Source organism: Ostrea edulis, chromosome 3, assembly GCF_947568905.1.
Source record: "Ostrea edulis chromosome 3, xbOstEdul1.1, whole genome shotgun sequence".
In the NCBI taxonomy this organism is placed as follows: Eukaryota; Metazoa; Mollusca; class Bivalvia; order Ostreida; family Ostreidae; genus Ostrea; species Ostrea edulis.
The window spans coordinates 16,025,834-16,047,126 of NC_079166.1; the positions used below are offsets into that span (position 1 = coordinate 16,025,834).

General features: G+C 35.6%; 2 protein-coding genes across 4 annotated transcripts; one reads left to right on the forward strand and one right to left on the reverse strand.

Annotated features, from left to right (window-relative positions):
- Nucleotides 1-465: 465 nt before the first annotated feature.
- Nucleotides 466-12,251, reverse strand: LOC125673855 (pre-mRNA-splicing regulator WTAP-like). Of its 2 annotated transcripts, none has more exons than XM_048910747.2 (8): nucleotides 12,163-12,251; nucleotides 11,643-11,682; nucleotides 11,463-11,515; nucleotides 11,313-11,374; nucleotides 9,993-10,114; nucleotides 9,548-9,726; nucleotides 3,605-3,759; nucleotides 466-1,930 (listed from the first exon to the last, which is right to left on the reverse strand). In XM_048910747.2, the coding sequence occupies exons 2-8, from the start codon at nucleotides 11,667-11,669 to the stop codon at nucleotides 1,311-1,313; spliced, it is 1,218 nt and encodes a 405-aa protein (XP_048766704.1). In that variant the 5' UTR covers nucleotides 11,670-11,682; nucleotides 12,163-12,251; the 3' UTR covers nucleotides 466-1,310. The 2 variants fall into 2 exon arrangements, with proteins under 2 accessions (XP_048766704.1, XP_048766703.1); XM_048910746.2 differs by lacking the exon at nucleotides 12,163-12,251 and adding an exon at nucleotides 11,893-12,061.
- LOC125673856 (superoxide dismutase [Mn], mitochondrial-like) lies at nucleotides 12,234-19,429 on the forward strand. 2 transcript variants are annotated; one of them, XM_048910752.2, is made up of 4 exons: nucleotides 12,234-12,514; nucleotides 13,490-13,692; nucleotides 14,088-14,384; nucleotides 19,003-19,429. In XM_048910752.2, exons 1-4 carry the CDS (start codon nucleotides 12,426-12,428, stop codon nucleotides 19,143-19,145), a joined length of 732 nt encoding a protein of 243 aa, XP_048766709.1. In that variant the 5' UTR covers nucleotides 12,234-12,425; the 3' UTR covers nucleotides 19,146-19,429. The 2 variants fall into 2 exon arrangements, with proteins under 2 accessions (XP_048766709.1, XP_056016186.1); XM_056160211.1 differs by having other exon boundaries at nucleotides 12,355-12,514; nucleotides 14,088-14,670; nucleotides 16,845-19,063.
- Nucleotides 19,430-21,293: the final 1,864 nt, after the last annotated feature.

A 21,293-nucleotide genomic window follows, 5' to 3' on the forward strand; every position in this document is an offset into this window, starting at 1 on the left:
CAGAGGTTTTTTTTTATGCCACTGTTTTACGTCCCAATCAATAATTTTTCACTCGTGTAGAGAGATCACCAGACTTCAAAACTGACGAATTTTAACTCTTTTTGAAAGGGATTTTATTTTCGTCTTTCCTAGCCTTGTTCCTCTTCTTTATCGGAGTGGGAGTTGATCTTCATCTTGACACACACTTGAACAGATCACCTGTAAATAACCAAGTATTTACTGCAGAAACCGTTACTAATTTGAATCGTCCTTGCTTACATGGTGTGCTGGTAATCTATGTGCAAGTCATCAGATTCTCCAGAAAGCAGTACAATTTTTTTTTACTAGTGTCCTCTCTTTCCTTTCGGTATCATTACAGATGCACATTGTGCTTTTAATCTGTAGACATAAAATTGATTGGATACATGTGCTAAAATTCCATCTGTCTATTTGTCTGCACATATGAAACCAACAAAACGATAATAATTTTGTTAAATTCATTTAATAGGAATTCACAAATTACCATGACAACAAGATATCAAAACAGCCTGTATCATCTTCCATTCTCACACATACTATGGTAAAAAATATCTTTTCTTCCCCAAATCGTGGCAAATTTCTGCTTTAAAAACATGTACGGTATTAAAAGTCACACATGAATCCATGTATGAAAATTTAGTTCCATATTTGGAAAGAAAAACAAGTCGAGTACCTACAAGCAATAAAAAATTATAATCACTAAATTCTAATTTGATTTCCTTCAATCCTTAAAAATGGTCAACAACATTCAAAACAGAGATCTAAACACTGATCATTTGGACACTATTGCAGTTCGAGAACTGTTACATATTTTAAAAAATACATTTTATCATTTTTTCTTCTTTTTTTACCCCTCAAGATTTCAATTGAATTAAATCCCATTCTAATAACAATTTCATTAAACTTCCCAGTGAAATCCAAAAGTTTTTAACCTTGTATTTACGAGTATTAGAGAGTCAAAGTTCCCCTATATATAGATATGAGGACTAGCAAAAAGCTTTCCTCAATGTTCTTTAAAACAATATTTGTCTAGTTATTCTTAAGAATGAAGCAGTTGTCTTACAACATCACCATGTGGTTTGTTCCTGTTTTCTATAAAAACATTAACAAAATCAATATTCAAACCCAATCTAAACAATGGACGATGATAATTGATTAATTTCCCCCCTAATAAAGTAGCACTTCATTTAATTGGTCAAATGAAGTATTTTCACTCCATAACCAATGTCAATTTAAAAAGATTTTTTTAAATTTCTATGATGATAAAAAATGAGCACATGATGTGGATGTTATTATGCCTCCCCCATCTCATTCTTTAATGGAGTCCTGTTCACCCCATTGGGAATAAGATCCCCTCCCCCCAACCCTTTCTCACTTAGGTGATCCATTTCTGGAGTGCTGTCTGACTGGGGAGCATGTTTGTTTGATCCGTTTAAATCGTCTTTGGTTTGTGGGTAAGGACTGGACCAGCCGTCTTGTGAGCTCTCGTAGTCTGAACACTTGACTCCTCCCTCTGCTGGCTGAAGTCTGAGAGATATGTGATTAACCTCCGGCACATCCCGAGAATCCTGGTCCGTGTCCATCATCTCCTCTTGACTCGACCATCTATGTAGAGTTCGTTCTGAAGCCTCCTCAAACTCCGTTGTCCGTTCACACTTAATTTCCTGCGTGACAGGGTTTGTATCCATTTCTTGTTTGATGTTCTTGATGTCTAGAGAGGGACTGGTTGAAATAACACTATTAGAGGTCTGAGATAGAACACCTGCCTGTACAGAGGATTTCAGAGTGGAGTTTTCTTCCTCTAACTTAGTAATTTGTTCTTTACTCTCTTTAAGTTGCTGCTGTAATGTATAGATCATGCTTTGCATGCCTTCTACATCTTCTTCTAAATCTCCAAGAAACTCATCTAACTCTGCAAAAAGATGAATCAAAACTGTTATTTCCTTTCTGTATTAATACATATCTGCATTCTTGAAAGTGACAACACCAATTTTGCTTGTCAATAGCCTTAACTCCCTTATATACTGTATGCATATTCTATCATTCTTTTATTATCATTAGCACAAAACAACTATAGTTTAGAGGTGCATAAAAATAACTCAGGCATTCAATAAGGAGCGACAGGAGGCAATTTTTCTACATTTTAATAATCTGAATTCACCACTTCAAATTTCATGATATGCAAAAAATAAATTATTGGAAATTACCAATAAAAACAGCCTCTCCAATTCATCACTTTAAAATTATTGAAAGCCCTGAATCCTTGTTTGGATTCCTCTTAATTTTCATTGCTGCCCGAAATAACACAAAACTAAATCTGAACCCAATTTATACATCCATAATGCTACCAGAAATATTGATTCCTGCTTGAATTCTGGCAGTTTTCACCTCAGTCCTCTAAGTCCAAGGGACATAACTCTGCAAAATAATTTTTAACCTGACCTATATATTAACTTGTCTTGTGAATTCTGAAGACCTCTCTATATCCTTAACTTCAATTCAAAATGCCCAAGTATGATTGAGATTGTTCAAAAATTTCTTTAATCCAAGGGGCATAACTCTGTCAAGAATCATTCTACCACTCGACCTGGATATTCTAATTTATGTATCTATTTATCTGAATATATGAATCTGTAGCAGAGATAATGAACAAAAACTGAATTATGAATGCAAGGGTAGGGAAGTGCAACACCACATGTATTTACCCCAGCGAATTCAAGACTGGGGCATTAAAATAATACATGGGATTTAGGAAAGATAATATACTATGAATTATAATTTGATGGGTTCATGATTTAATTACAAGAACAACCCATTTTTAAGAAAAATTGTGACAAAATCGCTTTTTCCCTCTTGCCCTGTATACTGAGAAAATACTTTAAATTCCAGGACCTATTATTCAAATTTCCCTCAAATCAATCGTCTCTAAAGCAACATTGTGCTGCCTGAATCATCTTCATCTGTATCATGGTGAAATTTGTTAGTTTGAATTGTCTCCTTCAACAACTTATCATGTGTAGTGTTAAATCTAAAGCAAACTAGCATGGCGCCACGCCATGCCCTTTTTAATTGCACCATGCCCTTTTTTCTCTTTAATTTTTTTGAAAATATTTGTTAATATAAACAATTGTTCTTTATTTCACAAGGTTGATTGAAAAGTTTAAAATCAAGACAGCAGGTATTAACTTTCAAAGAGGCTAAATGATTATTCTATTACTATCATAATATGATACAATTAAAGTGCCCCGAAATTGTCTTGCCGCGACGAAAAGTGCCCTTTTGAACATATGATATGTGTGCCCTCTCTAGATCCTAGATTTAACACTACATGTGACTCCAAATGAAGGACAAAATAAGTGAGATGTCCCAAAGGCTTACCCAAATGGCAAGCTAGCTAGAAGATTTTTAAAACTAGGCACCACAGTCTGTATATTGGAAGAGAAAGAAGCACTACCTAGCTGCCAGACACTTTGCCCGATACATAGAGAACAATCCTTTTATAAACACTGATATGAACAAGACAATGCCAAATTGGAGTTTCCAGATCCTGATAATATTTTTATGATTATCATTGACCTACAATTACCTGATTGATTGCCTTTCATTTCCTGCACAAGCTGTTTCTGAACTGCAATCTCTCCTTCTAATTTAGCAGTCCTTCCCGAGGTAATAACTTTCCCTAGTTCCTCATTTTCCTGTAGAAGCATCCGACATTTTGCCATCAACCTCTTTCCTGTTTGGCTGTAAAAGAAAAGCAGGACATGCTCTAAAAATATTTGTGAATCAAAGATTGGAGGATTTTCTGCCATGACTTGTAACCAACCATCACCATTAATTATAAGTGTTCCAAGGGTTTCCCTTAACATGCAAAATAATCTCAAAACACGTCCCTTCTCTGTTCCCTGAAATTAAATCATGCATCAAAGTTGAAATGTCGACTGCAGCAATTGCAAGTCACGTGATTAATAAATCTTATCATCAATTTTGTCTTTAAACCATCTTGATCACATGTACGAATCCTGGTTATGACTTTTTCTGAATACAGTAATTATCTAGGAACATTATGTGCTAGAGTGCATTCTGGAGCAGGTGAAAGCTTTGCCAATATAAAAGGATCATTGGTTTGTGAGTAGGTGTCCTAGGCTTCATAAACATAATAAAGCAAAACAAACTTAATTTCAGTAAAGCAAAATCAAAAGATGACAAAGGATAAATCTCCACGCAGTAAAGAAAATTTGATATGGCATGTTATCATTGTGTGTGAAGTCTTTATGCTTTATTTAATTCCTTTCCCCACGGCAATACCTGCCCCTTTCATGTTTCAATTAGCTACAAAATCAGTAAAATATGATCATGCCATTATCTTTTTCTCAATAAATTTCTCTTGCCCATAAGAGATTCTGGAAGACTGGCTTCTGCACTGTTTTGGGATACGTATCTGCCATAATCTATCAATCCTTGATATAAGTGTTGGCATGATTTTGGATTTCAAAGTAGCATTACAAAATATAACAACATTCACTAATACTCTGTTCTGAACCATCTCTTCAGGAATTTTTCCAAACACAATTATATTATTTAGATTATTACAAGAAGATTGCAGAAATTATGTAATACTTCTAAATTGACACCCCCCCCCAAAAAAAAATCAAAAAAGAAAGAAAGAGAGAATTACAAATAAAGTAAAAGGATAATTCAAATTGAACATATATGGTGGGCATCCACATAGGAGAATTATAAATAAAGTATAATGGTAAGTAATTTAAATTTCAAATTCAAATAGGACATGGATGGGGTCTTTTCCAGCTGGGTTTCATTTCCACCTGCTCCAACACTGTCTGCTGCTAAATCCGTATTGCAACCATTTTTCCAACACCAACAACTCATCGCACCAACATTGACTAAATCATGTTTTGTCTTTATTAGTCAAAATATTGGTCAGTGAATCTTTCAATGAATCACTGATGTACCAAAAATATTCACTTCCCTTTTTTATTCTTAGTTTTCTTTTTTCTGCATAAACAGCAAATAAATACCTAAATGTCTGTCATACTATGAGATTCCATCAAATGCTTATGTTTTCACTCATTAAAATGCATGTATAATCAATCATGATTAAACTTACAACATCATCTGATCTAATTCTGTAACCCTCAACGTCAATTCATAACAGCACATTAATTAAAACTAGTATAATTAATTTTCTAACCAGTGACACAAAAATACAGCGACTGGACTTAATATTGGCGAGTGACATAAATCCTCCTGAAAATGAATTGCAACTATGGATACCGATTATCAAATTGCAATGCATATATTCTTTTTTAATAACATCAATCAAAACAACAGGAATAGCAGCATGTAGTTCAAATCTTATTAATTCTACATATGTAAAAGAAAATATATTAAAAATATCACAGAAAAATAAAACATGTCCAGATAAAAATGAGTAAAAGCAAACAGCTTGTAAATCTGCAAAAAAAAAAAAAAAAAAAAAAACCAAACTAACATTACATCTGAACTCTATTACTACAAATCATATTCAGCAAATTAACATCACACAAAACTTCTCTGATTTTGTTTTCAGAAAACTATTTGCTGGAAGTGCTGGCCTTAAAAAAAATTAATCCCAGTTCAAATGTTCACCACCGATGAAGACAACTTCACATGGTAATCGTAAACTACTCTAAGTAACCAAACCTAAAAATAATTTATATATTATCATAGCAATAAACTCTGAAAATCCTTTTTCTAGACTGCCTTTCTTTCCTCCGAAGACAAATTCTAAACAGTCCACCAAAACATAAAGAATAAGATTCTGAGATGCAAGAGCATAGTACAAGTTTGACAAAGCATCAACATTTAATATAGAATTACTATCAAAATACATGGACATATAAAATTACCAGAAATTGCTCTTAAACAATGTAAAACCTCACTTGTAAAATATTGTGGTTTATTTTACTAACGAATTTAAGTAATTCTGTATTCAATTTTAAATCAATTTCATGTTTATTTTTTCATAGAGATCAAATTTTAATTTTTCATCCAAACATACACTAACCAGGACCCAGTGGCAAAAAAGTTAGGAAAGTTTAATTGACAGTTAACATCACTTCTGTAAATATTGCAAGCAAACTGTCAGATAAATTTAACTAACCTCTGCACAACTGGGTCCTTCTATAACTCAGCATACAGTAAACTATGCCCAATCAAGTTCTAGAGTGGTCCATGAACTTTGGACATACACAATTGTTGTCTAATCTACCGAGTCTGAGGTATTTTTAATGAAGGTGTGAGCAACTCTCTCACTCTGACGAAATATGACAGTTCCAAGACTGCTAAACATTGATTAATCTCCCGTCCCCGCCAAACATACTAACATTCACACCGAAAGATTAATCTCCTGCCTAGCCCCCATCTGAACAAAAGATAAATCTTCTACAAAGAGCTGATAATAATGCAAGACATTTTGTATCAACATTCTAAGAGTGTTCAAAATGAATAATGCTCTCTATAACACAGTCCTGCACCTCGGGAATTTTGTATGACCTACTGAATTTTTGCTGAAACACCTACTAACACCCCCCCCCCCCCCCCCAATATAAGCAGATAAATGTTTTGCGTGGCAATTCGCTATTATGACTAAGCTGGTTCAGTAGAGTACTGCTGATGGAAATAAAAAGATATTAGCTTAATCACAACCTCAGAAAAAACACCTCAAATGTGTTACGACCATTGGAGATCAGCAACACAGAAATTTCCACGGAGTGTGAAGTCACCGATTGGTAATAATTAACATACTTACAAAGTTCTACTGTAAATGGAAATCTGATTATTTCTGATTTAAAATAATTGTGCAAAAGACAATATATCATATTCTATAGTTGTATTTTAATATCATCAAAAAATCTGGAGGATGTTTTTTTTCCCACTTGAAGAAAATGCACGAGTTGTGACACAATCAGACAAGTACCCCATATCAACGTCAAGTGTCACCGACCACTGCTTCCAAAGAGTTCAAAAACACTACAAAGCAGAGGTCTATGGACCACAATGCTCAACTGATCTAGGGATAGAGAACCACAAGTTTAAAACAGTAAGAGCAGGTCAGTCAGCACGATAATGGAAGGAAAGCATTTGAAGTATTAATGCATGAGGAAAATTCCATACCAATGAAGTCTTCTACTTTTTTGTGGTCCTTGAGAGGAAGATTTATGTCCATCTCTCTCTCTCTCTCTATATATATATATAATAATGATATATATATATATAAACTAAATCATTCCTTTGAAAACATTCAATCCCTACGGCAGTCATGTTCCAAGACCCATGTGAAATGGTTCGAACTAACTTGTATCAATGAAGTTTGTTCAATTGTACTACTCTAGTTCTCGAGATTTTTAAAATTGTTTCCAACAGTCCAATGATAAAACCCTTTAAACCCCTATTGCAGCCTTAAGGCATATGATGTGAACAAACAAACTTGAGTTTGCACTACATACCGCTTACAGAATGTATTCTATAAATAGTAACCTTGTTCTTGTGGTTGTTGAGAAGATAATTTCTACAATTTTTCTTCTAAATTTCTATATGAACATTGAACACCTGATGTGGCCTTGCCCTAGCTGCATCTACACTACGCAAGTTTGACCTTTTGTACACCTGTGGTTATTCAGAAGATTTTTCCTATACATACCATGAGTAAAATTCAAACACCTATTGCAGCCTCCTCCTGGCTTCAGAACCATAAAGCTGAGACAAGCTCACTTTTGATCTCAGTCCCATTATTTCTTCCCTGTATAGACTTCGATAAAGAAAACGAACCCATCTAAGTTATATGTCTCCAAGCCAGGTGTCACGATTCGAACCAACTTGTATCTAAATTTTGATTTTTCTGGTTCTGTCTCCTTTTAGAAAGTTCTTCACTTGAACAAACTTGAATCCCCTTAGCTAGAGATGCTTAAAACCAAGCTGGGCCCTTTGGTTCAGGAAAACACTTTGAAGATGTGTAATGTTTCCAATATAATCACACAGATGAACAAAATTTGATCAGAAAATCTCACCTTCAGCTCTGGTGAGCATAAATCAGTTGTACAAGTATGACATACATGTAGCTTGAACATTTTCAATGAGTATTAGGAATTGACACCATATTCTTTACAAGGCTTATAAAAATTCTGCTCCATCAGTCTAACAGTTTTCAGTATCTCTGTGAAAAATACATCAAATTGTATTGATGTTTTAATGCAATATCAAATGAATGCTTTAGATACATATCAAATATCACTCTTTAATTTCTTAAAACTCAAAACTTTGAAAACTTAAGATTTATTTTTTAAGTATTTGTGTTTGTTTCATCTTGACACTTTGAAAAAACTTCTGTGCATTTTATGTAATTTATATTTAAGTCTGCCTAAATACAGAAAAGGTGAATGGACAATACATGTAGCTGACACATGGGATTTTGCTGTGTTTCGAGTATATATGCATACCTGCATGTCAAATAAAACTTTCTTAAGACTTAAAAAAAGAAGCCTGAAACCTCTGTGCGTTCTCGAAGTCAGCAAATGTAAATCAAGCTCAAGTGGTGAATTGAAGTTGATGCAAAATAGATTACAGAAAAACAAAGCAAAGTGAAATTTGATTATAAGCAAAACGTATTTTCGTAGAAATTCTTGACTATCGCTTTCTGATTCATCTTTCCAATATGCTGCAATACGAGCACTAAACTGTCCTGAAAACATCAGACTTCAAACAATCGTTTATTCATTAACACAAATAAATAATTACCTGATATACATTGACTCAACTTCTCTGTGTACTAAGACAAAAGTTCACACAATGTCTATCTTCAGTCGGCAGTCGGTACTTACACTCGCCCGGTACATAGTCACTGTTTGTCTTAAGTAATAGTGTTAAACAAGAATGTTAGACAACCTGAAATAAAGTAATGTACAACAACGGTGACAGTTTGGATAGTCATGGCAGAAAAAAAAAAGCTCACACACAATTCATTAATCAACCAGATCTGTGTCCGAGTTCATATGGACAAACTCCAAACGATCCGACTTGATCAACACTTTTTATGGATCCCACCACTCAGTGGAGGTCTAGAGTTAAAGTGTTACAAGTCTAATCACATTGTCTCATCACAATGCAGAAAGTGTGGGGCAGTAAGAAATAAAGCAGGGTAACCTAAGATGTTTCCAAATGATCCCAACTTTCTTTTCTGACCAGCCTTAGGAAGCCAGGAATTTTAAATAACCGTTTCATGTTCTTACTCCCTTCTCCTTGGCCCCAAATAAATCAGCAAAGAATTTGAAAAACAACATCGCCTGAATGTCAATGTTCTTACTGACATCCAGCCCAGTATTTCAGATTTTGGTGAATGTCAAAACGGTCGACATCCAGGAGGGAGGAGATATTTTTGCCGGGATGGAAAAATATTGAGTCGCGTAAAGTGTTCAAGCCTTATGTGACTGCGGGATTGCATTGGACAATTGTTACCCATGAACGAAATAAGCACCTGTCCGGGGTGAACTTCCATGCACTGAGTTCATTTTGTGTTTGTTTCAGTTTCTCTTGACATTCTTCCATTTCCTTTGTCATTCTTTGAAATACTAAGTTGACTGCAGGATCCAATAGCATTGATTGAAGCTGTGCTTTGTTCTGTGTTTGTGACTGTTTAAATTCTTGAATTTGATTCTGAAAGAGAATTTCTCATTTTACTATCATTTGTAAGAAATTGATTTCACCTTCCTAGAAGATACACTGTTAAATTATTATACTCTGTGATTCTAAGCCAACGTCTATTAGCATGAAATGTAAAGTTTGATCTCATAAAATATATAATCTGTAATTTCGAACATATTAAATCTCCCATTAATCAAGAACTATATATATAATGATAATACCATTTACAATGTATTTCAGTTCAGGAAACCACAATCTTATTTACGATTTTCACTTACTATGTAGTCCTGTAGTTCTTGTTCTTTGGTTGTCAAACGATGAACAAGTGTATTTTCTCTCCGTGCAGCATCTCTTTGATGCTGTTTTAACTTCGCCTCTACTTCTTTTAAGTCTTTATCATCTACAACAGTGTAGGATATCCTTGTAAGATTACAATAAATTTCACTATACAACCTATCAAGCTAGAAATCACACCATCCTTTAAAATTGTTGATTTGCTGGACCAAGACTGACTGATCCCCCCTTTGTCCATTAAATCTATTTTCATGACCTAAATATCATGCTTTTTAAAAAACAAAAAACAAACATGCTATCGAAAGTTGCATTGGTATTAGTCGTTTTGTCAGTGTATAAAATTTTAATGCAAACATACTTGTTTTTCATAGATATTAATGTTCAATATTGAGTTGGACGAGAAAAAAAATGATGAGTCGCGTTATGGTAAATCAACAATTGATCAAAGATGGCCTCTGCCTCAGACCGAAATATTGCGCATTCCACTCATTTGTATTTCAATGTGCAAAACTAATGATAGACCAATACATGTATTCACACTTTGCACAAGTTACATCCCTTGTCCGCCATCTTTCGGGTAAAAATACATATCAAAAACTCTAGGTTAGAATTGTGACTTTTTCATCTGTAGTTTTGACATTTGATATTCTTTCAACTATTGCAGTCAATTACAATAATACCCTATGGTTGAACAACCCATAATCCGGTAACTTGTATGGAAACTTAATTAGCTTTAATTCCCAGAAGTAACCTCTTACATTTGGTAGGGTAAAGAAAGAAGTCTCGATTTTTCACTGATTGACCTTAGGTTGACATGGCAACACGGCAAAGTGTTGATACATGTATGGACAAAACAATAGAAAATTTGTATGGTCTGTAGCAAGTCGAATATTTGATGACCGATGGGTCTATAAAGTGAATGCAGCTTTCAAGTCACATTTACATAATACTTCTGTGAAGAACCATGATTAAATGGATGCTTACAAATGTCCATGTGATGTCCTAGAGTGTGCAGGTCATTTTCTTTAATTTTTATAAATCAAAATACATGGCAGATAATAATGGAAGATGCCCGAGAAAGAAACTTGAGGAAGAAACAGAGAGCGACAGGCTGATATTGTATAAAGTGTGAAGGAAAATGATACTATGTTGATGAAAGAAATGGAACTAGATATGGAATATGAAGAAAGTATACCATAAAACATTAAGAACATAAATGTTATGTTGTTGTTGGTCTAAAATAAATCAGTCTGGTCTATCCATTTTGAAAGATAAATTTCGCACACTGGTATTTTCTGCAGTACCTGATTTTAGGTTTCTCTGTTTGTCTTCCAATAGTCGAATAGTTTTTTCTTGTTCCTTAATTCTGAAATTAAAAATATCATCACAATACTGTAAGACAACATTCACAACACCAAAAACAAACAATCAGCATGAAATTTATCTCCCCTTACCTATTTATTAATTCTTCTTTAGAAAATTCACTCCAATCAGCATCTGACCTCGCCTGTTTGACAAAAGGAACAAAAATAATTTGAAATAGTTCATGCCATTTTAAATGTTCAAAAATAATTACGTAAATGACAATAGGCCTATATAAAATCTATCTATTTTCAGTTTTATTGAATTCTTACCCGTTTGGGTGAAGATGGCGACTCCATCTTAGAGCATATACTGCAATGTAAATAAAAAACAACATTAACAAAACTCGTTTTCTTGTATATAAAATCCTTTCTATTATCAATTATGACTATGCTAAGGTAACTTCGTTACATCTGATTAAATATGTGACCCAGGAAGTAAAATCGTGTACATTTCCAGAAAATCAAAGGATTTAGTTTCATTTTCGTTTCACTGAGGACGTTTCATTGAATAATGATGTACCAGTGGCGATCAACGCAGCACTGCATTGACAACGCCATTTTCGCAAGGAAATGAGATCGAAGCTCTCCATGTCTCCTTTCCAAACTCTTGTCGTCTGTCTTTGCAACGAGGCGCGAACCTCCAACAATACAGCGTAAAATGGCGTCCCAGCCACGCCTTGTGTTTTTCCAAAAGAATGCTAAATTTTAGCTCACCTTACACTATCTCACAATTATTTAGCATATATAACACTTTATCTTCATCAATAACACCATCAACAAGCCCGTCTACCTTATTTTCCTTAAAATATCTCCAATTCAAATCTTGCAATGTTCAATCACTTGGACGCAGGAGGCAGCCATATGTAATTACTAAAGCATTCTGGGAAATTGATTATTAGAAAAAAATCGAATACTTGTTGTTTGATTTTTAGTTTTGTAGCAAGTTCTGATTATCCTTTTTTCGCAGTTTGTATGAAGACGTGATGCAATTCGAAATTCAATTTCAATCGTTGCATAACACTAAAATTTATTTAATTTTTCTTCGAGAGTGTAATGTCAAGGTCAAACTTTCATAAAAAACGACACAGATTACAACAGACTCTAAGAAGCATGCTGTCATCAAAGTTTTCAGCGGTTAAATGGTAATGTCATGAGTAAAGGTTCTGTGTTTTATTACAGTGGCATATGTAGAGAATGCTCTACTAGTTTAATCTTTTTTTTACTTAAAGTTAAAAGAAAAAGAAGAAGAAAAATAAAATGGCCTTGGCAAATACTGAAATAGACCGCATATAATCTATGTTCTGCGTTCTACACGCCATGGCTGTTATATCTACAGTGCTAGACTCGTATTGTCCAAATACTTGAAGAATTTCAAGAAATCGTTCTTGTGTATCAGTGTGAAACTTTATTCAATATGACTTTCAGATTAAAACACTTGACAGATCCAGCACAATCTCTTGATTTAGCTATATACATGTAGCACTGTATAATGCTAATTGAAATAATTTGATTAACCTAGTTTACATTGAATCAGATTGAATTTCTTAAGTACAGCGGTGTAGCCAAAAAGTCGCATGATAATTTTTGAATGTGTTTATACTTTTAACAAACCACAATATTATTCTAATTAGGCTAGAGTTTAACAAAATGTTCTATACATGAAAAGATCATATTGTTGACTGTCCAGTACCCTGTGTGCGTGGAAGCATAGAATAGTATGATGACTTTACAATGTCACATGTGGAATCTGATTATTATTCCCTTGATTCTCTCGTTAGACACTCTACGAATTGATCTTGGCTGACCTGACAGAATAGAATGTAACTGTTTTAAATATCTGTATTACATAAATTTTAAGATATACGTAATCAAAATTTGACTTAAGTCTACTCTCAGTTTATTGTCTTGAGGCCAGGATATGAACCCAGAATCCCTGATTCTCTATCTCTAGTCCGGTGTTCTTATCTGGTCCACTAAATGGTCAGACTTCTGCAACACATTTTGGCCTGTAAGACAACCAGACGCTCCTCTGGCTGGCATTTATCTGTTAATTCTAAACACTAAAGCAGTTGACGTTGATATCATGATTGTAAATGTGGGTTCCTCTTTTCCATTAGTGCTCTTTCGAAGTCAGTCGGTGCCATGGGCAGCATGGCGGTGAGAACAAAGTACACTCTGCCTGACCTGCCATACGACTACAATGCTCTGGAGCCCTACATCTCAGCTGACATTATGAAACTTCATCATATGAAACATCACCAAACATATGTCAACAATCTAAATGTTGCAGAGGATAAACTTGAGGAGGCAATCCAGAAAGGTAACAAGATATTGAAGAGCTATAGAGGTGTTTATAAATTACATATAAGGGCTTGATAAATAACAAAACCGAATGGGTTTTTTTTTGGTTTGTGTTTTGTTGTTGTTGTTTTGTTGTTGTTGTTGCATTTTTGCACTCTTATCAACACTCTGACTTGGACAATCATGCATTACTTAATACCGACCTATTGAAATTTTTAATGGAAATATCAAAGACTTTGTGTTAAATTTTATTTCATGATAAAAGGTCATTTAAAAGTTTTTGAGGTAGAAAATGGATTATTATCATCAGATTAATGCACAAATGCATATATAGTATGTGTGCTCTTGTATCAAAATTGACTATTTCATTGACATAAGAAATCAGAAAGTGATAAAAATTCTGTGTACTCACAGAGGATGTAAATGCCATCATCCAGCTGCAATCAGCCATTAAATTTAATGGAGGAGGTCATCTGAATCACAGCATTTTCTGGGAAACACTCAGTCCAAAGGGAGGAGGAGAACCGGATGGAGCCCTTAAAGACATGATCCTGCAGGAGTTCGGCACATTTGATGCCCTGAAAAAAGCAATGACAGAAGCATCAGTGGGTGTCCAAGGGTCAGGCTGGGGCTGGCTTGGGTTTGACAAGGCAGCTCACTCTCTCAGAATAGTCACATGTGCCAATCAAGACCCCCTGCAAGCAACTACAGGTGAGATTCACTCATTGTGTACAACTACAGGTGAGATTCACTCATTGTGTACAACTACAGGTGAGATTCACTCATTATGTACAACTACAGGTGAGATTCACTCATTGTGTACAACTACAGGTGAGATTCACTCATTGTGTACAACTACAGGTGAGATTCACTCATTGTGTGACAGTGTACAACTACAGGTGAGATTCACTCATTATGTACAACTACAGGTGAGATTCACTCATTATGTACAACTACAGGTGAGATTCACTCATTGTGTGACAGTGTACAACTACAGGTGAGATTCACTCATTGTGTACAACTACAGGTGAGATTCACTCATTATGTACAACTACAGGTGAGATTCACTCATTGTGTGACAGTGTACAACTACAGGTGAGATTCACTCATTATGTACAACTACAGGTGAGATTCACTCATTGTGTACAACTACAGGTGAGATTCACTCATTGTGTACAACTACAGGTGAGATTCACTCATTGTGTACAACTACAGGTGAGATTCACTCATTGTGTACAACTACAGGTGAGATTCACTCATTGTGTACAACTACAGGTGAGATTCACTCATTGTGTACAACTACAGGTGAGATTCACTCATTGTGTACAACTACAGGTGAGATTCACTCATTGTGTACAACTACAGGTGAGATTCACTCATTGTGTACAACTACAGGTGAGATTCACTCATTGTGTGACAGTGTACAACTACAGGTGAGATTCACTCATTATGTACAACTACAGGTGAGATTCACTCATTGTGTGACAGTGTACAACTACAGGTGAGATTCACTCATTGTGTGACAGTGTACAACTACAGGTGAGATTCACTCATTATGTACAACTACAGGTGAGATTCACTCATTATGTACAACTACAGGTGAGATTCACTCATTGTGTGACAGTGTACAACTACAGGTGAGATTCACTCATTATGTACAACTACAGGTGAGATTCACTCATTGTGTGACAGTGTACAACTACAGGTGAGATTCACTCATTATGTACAACTACAGGTGAGATTCACTCATTATGTACAACTACAGGTGAGATTCACTCATTGTGTACAACTACAGGTGAGATTCACTCATTGTGTACAACTACAGGTGAGATTCACTCATTGTGTACAACTACAGGTGAGATTCACTCATTGTGTGACAGTGTACAACTACAGGTGAGATTCACTCATTATGTACAACTACAGGTGAGATTCACTCATTATGTACAACTACAGGTGAGATTCACTCATTATGTACAACTACAGGTGAGATTCACTCATTATGTACAACTACAGGTGAGATTCACTCATTATGTACAACTACAGGTGAGATTCACTCATTGTGTACAACTACAGGTGAGATTCACTCATTGTGTACAACTACAGGTGAGATTCACTCATTATGTACAACTACAGGTGAGATTCACTCATTGTGTGACAGTGTACAACTACAGGTGAGATTCACTCATTGTGTACAACTACAGGTGAGATTCACTCATTGTGTACAACTACAGGTGAGATTCACTCATTATGTACAACTACAGGTGAGATTCACTCATTATGTACAACTACAGGTGAGATTCACTCATTATGTACAACTACAGGTGAGATTCACTCATTGTGTACAACTACAGGTGAGATTCACTCATTATGTACAACTACAGGTGAGATTCACTCATTATGTACAACTACAGGTGAGATTCACTCATTGTGTACAACTACAGGTGAGATTCACTCATTGTGTACAACTACAGGTGAGATTCACTCATTGTGTACAACTACAGGTGAGATTCACTCATTGTGTACAACTACAGGTGAGATTCACTCATTGTGTGACAGTGTACAACTACAGGTGAGATTCACTCATTGTGTACAACTACAGGTGAGATTCACTCATTATGTACAACTACAGGTGAGATTCACTCATTGTGTACAACTACAGGTGAGATTCACTCATTGTGTACAACTACAGGTGAGTACAACTACAGGTGAGATTCACTCATTATGTACAACTACAGGTGAGATTCACTCATTATGTACAACTACAGGTGAGATTCACTCATTATGTACAACTACAGGTGAGATTCACTCATTGTGTACAACTACAGGTGAGATTCACTCATTGTGTACAACTACAGGTGAGATTCACTCATTATGTACAACTACAGGTGAGATTCACTCATTATGTACAACTACAGGTGAGATTCACTCATTGTGTACAACTACAGGTGAGATTCACTCATTGTGTGACAGTGTACAACTACAGGTGAGATTCACTCATTATGTACAACTACAGGTGAGATTCACTCATTGTGTACAACTACAGGTGAGATTCACTCATTGTGTACAACTACAGGTGAGATTCACTCATTGTGTACAACTACAGGTGAGATTCACTCATTGTGTGACAGTGTACAACTACAGGTGAGATTCACTCATTGTGTACAACTACAGGTGAGATTCACTCATTGTGTACAACTACAGGTGAGATTCACTCATTGTGTACAGTGATCAAACTTACATAATCGAGTATATGGAAAATTTCTTAATAAGAAATCCATTTTTTTTTTTTAAAATACATGAGGTTATGAATTGCGACACTTCCAATCTGATTAAAATCAGCTCCTCGATACGCTCCTTTATTTTTTTTGATTCAAAAGAAATAAAGGAGCGGATCGAGGAGCTGATTTTAATCAGATTGGCGACACTTCATGCTGTCGGCTCTTCATGTAAACTATGCTGGTGTGAAGCGTTGCAGTTCATACCCCCATGTATTTTTAAAAAAATAAAATTTGTTACTTATATTTACACTCTACTATTATTTAATTTTGAATTCATAACAGTTAAAATAGACATGCTATATTCATCAAGTAGTTCTTTATTGATATGCTCATTGTTTACAACTGCAGCGCATTCAAGAGGAAATGGCCATCATTACAATTTGTAAAGATATCAAAGACAAACATTGGAAATGTAATTATTTAAGAAATAAACAACATTATTCAGTGAACATGGCGTTATGAATAGCTATTGCTCTGATGGCACATTCCATGATACGCATTAGTGCATCATGGAAAACAGGCCAGCAGAGCAATTGCTGTTTTACATAGAAATATATAGGGAAAATCTTTAAAAAATCTTCTTCTCAAGAACCACTGAGCCAGAAGAGCTGAGATTTACATGACAGCTTCCTGACATGGTGCAGATTCAAGTTTGTTGAACTCATAGCCCCCAGGGGTGGGTTGGGGCCACAATAGGGGATCAAAGTTTTACATAGAAATGTATAGGGAAAATCTTCTTCTCAAGAACCACTGAGCCAGAAGAGCTGAGATTTGCCTGAAAGCTTCCTTACATAGTGCAGATTCAAGTTTGTTGAAATCATGGCCCTCGGGGGTGGTTTGGGGCCACAATAGGATATCAAAGTTTTATATAGAAATATATAGGGAAAATCTTTAAAAATCTACTTTTCAAGAACCACTGAACCAGAAGAGCCAAGATTTACATGAAAATTTCCTAACATATTGCAGATTTAAAATTGTTCAAACCATGGCCCCCAGAGGTAGGTTTGGGCCACAATAGGGGATCAAAGTTTGACTCCACTTTTTTGACACTCTGTTTTCCCCCAAAATAGCTCTAAAACTTCATTGTTATTTCGGATTTCAAACATTTCGGTTGAGTATCACTGAAGAGACATTATTTGTCGAAATGCGCATCTGGTGCATCAAAATTGGTACCATATAAGTTTTACATAGAAATATACAGGGAAAATCTTTAAAAATCGTCTTCTCAAGAACCACTGAGCCAGAAGATCTAAGATTTACCTGAAAGATTCCTGACATTGTGCAGATTTAAATTTTTTCAAATCATGGTTCCCGGGGGTAGGTTGGGGCCACAGTAGGGGATAAACTTTTACATGGGAATGAATAGAGAAAATCTTTAAAAATCTTCTTCTCAAGAACCAATGGGCTAGAAGAGTTGACATTTACATGAAAGCTTCCTAACATATTGCAGATTCAAGTTTGTACAAATCATGGCCTCCAGGGGTAGGTTGGGCCACAATAGGGACTAAGGTATCACATGCAAATAGATATTGAAAGGCTTCAGATATGGGCCAAGGTGACTCAGGTGAGCGATGTGGCCCATGGGCCTCTTGTTAAAATATGTGTGTTTGGGTTTATCTGTGGTAACATAAAAATTACAGTATGGAGTTCAACTCAATACAAAAGATAAAGTTGATGACTGGCAATAGCCGATTAAATTTTGGGAGCCATCTGTGCATGAAAAGAGTGCTGCTAGTCAGTTACGCAAGTGGATGATATTGATAATGCATGTTAATCAATTGTTATCTGATCAGTCCATGGCTGAGTGACTGCATCAGTCAGTCCAAGCTTTAGGAGAACCTTGGTGAACTTTTGCCGTCTTTGAATGTTGATGTATATTTTAATCTTTAGAAGTAACTGTGTGTTGCATATTTGCAAAAATACACATGAATATGTGAATCTGTTTGTTTGACTTCAACCCCACATTATGTACATGGTCCATTTAATTATCATACAAAGCTTTGATGAAAGTAGACGTGATTATACAAAAGGTTTTTATTTTTTTCAAACAGGTCTCGTCCCCCTCTTTGGAATTGATGTTTGGGAACATGCTTACTATTTACAATACAAAAATGTCCGACCAGATTATGTAAATGCCATTTGGAATATTGTGAACTGGAAGAATGTCACGGAGCGATTTAAGGCGGCACTATAGAGCAAATCTCTGGGAACATGCAGGGAGTTTGCACTCTGTTGTATTATATTTACACTCTGGTGTGTTTGCTTACGTGAATGTTTAACATTACTAGACAGTATACATATATAGGAACAGCATAATGCAAATGAGAGACTAAGAGAATGTTTAAAGCTGAGTGATGGCGTAATGATACAAAAGTTTACGGGGTTCAAGTTTTGGTTACACATTTTTTGACAGCATCATGTTTTTGAATTTATGAATGTGTGATTATTTCAGTGGCATTAAAATGTTTTTGAAATGTATGATTTTTTTAATGATTTTTAGCTCTTGCACCAGAGGTGAGCTTTTCTGATCACTTTTTGTCTGGCATTCATTTTTCTGTAACTTTAAACATAGGTAAAGAGATTCAGGTTTGTTCAAATGCAGTGTGATTAAAATCAAACCTCTCACTTTGTTTGATATACATGGGTGCTGCGATTGTCTGTATATCGAGTGAAGTGAGGTTTGATTTTAATAAGACTGATTCAAATGAGTGTCACTCTCTTTTGTCGAGTATTAAAGTACAAATTTTGTGGTATTTCATAAATTTTTTCTCAAAAATCACTTGTCCAATTTCAATCAAACTTGGCACAAATAATTCTTGCATAAAAGGGATTCAAGTTTGTTTAAATAAAGGGTCATGCTCCCTCTTAAAGGGAGATAATCAAGAAAAGACAAAAATTCGCTGGAGTCATTTAGAGATCTTTCTTAAGAACCACTGGGCCATAAAAGTTGAATTTTACATGAAAGCTTCCTGACATAGTTTAAATTCAAGTGTGTTCAAATAATGCCCCCTTGGGATAGGGTGGGGCCACCACAATAGAGGATCAAATTTCTACATGGTAATATATATAGTAGAAAATCTCAAAAACAACAGGGTCATGACTACTCATATTAATATCCAACCATGTTGAGAGAGGTTGGCATGACCTGGGGTGAAATTGAAAAGGCTGCAAAAGACAGGAGTGGAAGAAACTAGTCCTAGCCCTATGTGCCCACGGGCGCAACAAGGACTAGGTAGGTAGGTAGATGTTCAAGTAGTAGATATTTAAATTTGTTTAAATCATGACCCCCGGGGGTAGGGTGGGGGCCACAATACATGATCAAAGTATTATATGGGAATATATAGGGTAACATCTTTAAAATTCTTCTCAAGAACAACGGACAATGATTAGTCCTATTAAGTACTTAGATTCCTTATGGCAAGAAATATCATTTGATGCCATGATGTTTGACTTTGTGACCTTTACCTTGGACCAAAATTCAAAATTACCCTTGCTCATAACTTTTGAATGATGAGCGATACATCTTTTATATTTCATGTATGCATTCCTTGTGACAAAACTTTTTGGTTGGTACCAGAGTTTTTAATCTTATGACCTTGGATTTTGATTGACTTTTAAGAAAAGTTCACTTGAGCAACAGATCTCCTGAACTGTTTAATGTAGGGATTTCATATTTTGTAAATGATTCCTTATGACACGACCTTGTATCAGGTGATGTTTGGGGTTAGAGTGTGGTCAATTAAAAAATCTTTTAAAAATTGCAACAGCTTAACAACTGGTTCAAGCTCTCTGGCGACTCAGGTGAGTCGTATTGAAGTTCTCGGTAGAAGAAAGGCTGAACACAAAGAGTGGATATCTGTTGATACCAAGAGGAAACTGGAGGTGAGGAAGGAAAAGAAAGCGGCACTGAACACAAGCCGGACAAGAGCAGCAAAGGCAAAAGCTCAAGAGGACTACACAGCCACAGATAAAGAAGTCAAGGAAAGCATCAGGAAAGATAAATGGGATCACATAGACAATCTGGCCAAACAAGCCGAAGAAGCAGTGGGACAGGGAAACTTGAGAGAACTGTATATGATCACAAAGAAGTTCTCAAACAAGTTCCAGCAGACAGACAAGCCAGTGAAGGACAAGAACGGGAACCCTCTCACAACAACAGAAGAACGAGTGAAGAGATGGCTAGAACACTTTGGAGACCTATTAAATAGACCAACACCAGATACACCTCCACACATACAACCAGCCAATACAGACCTCCCGATCGACTGCGACAAGCCAACAAAGGCAGAGATCAGGAAAGCAATTGCCACACACAATGGAAAAGTGGCAGGGCCTGATGAGA

Bases quoted from the DNA above. Each gene is read 5' to 3' on its own strand.
- LOC125673855 (XM_048910746.2), bottom strand. From the start codon at position 11,930: ATGGCGTTGTCAATGCAGTGCTGCGTTGATCGCCACTG. The intron at 11,683-11,892 runs GTACATCATTAT...TTTACATTGCAG, and splicing joins TGCTGCGTTGATCGCCACTG to TATATGCTCTAAGATGGAGT. The intron at 3,760-9,547 runs GTGCTTATTTCG...TTTCTTTTACAG, and splicing joins TGGAAGTTCACCCCGGACAG to CCAAACAGGAAAGAGGTTGA.
- LOC125673856 (XM_056160211.1), top strand. From the start codon at position 12,426: ATGTCAAGGTCAAACTTTCATAAAAAACGACACAGATTACAACAGACT. The intron at 12,515-13,489 runs GTAATGTCATGA...CTTTTCCATTAG, and splicing joins AAGTTTTCAGCGGTTAAATG to TGCTCTTTCGAAGTCAGTCG. The intron at 13,693-14,087 runs GTAACAAGATAT...GTGTACTCACAG, and splicing joins TGAGGAGGCAATCCAGAAAG to AGGATGTAAATGCCATCATC.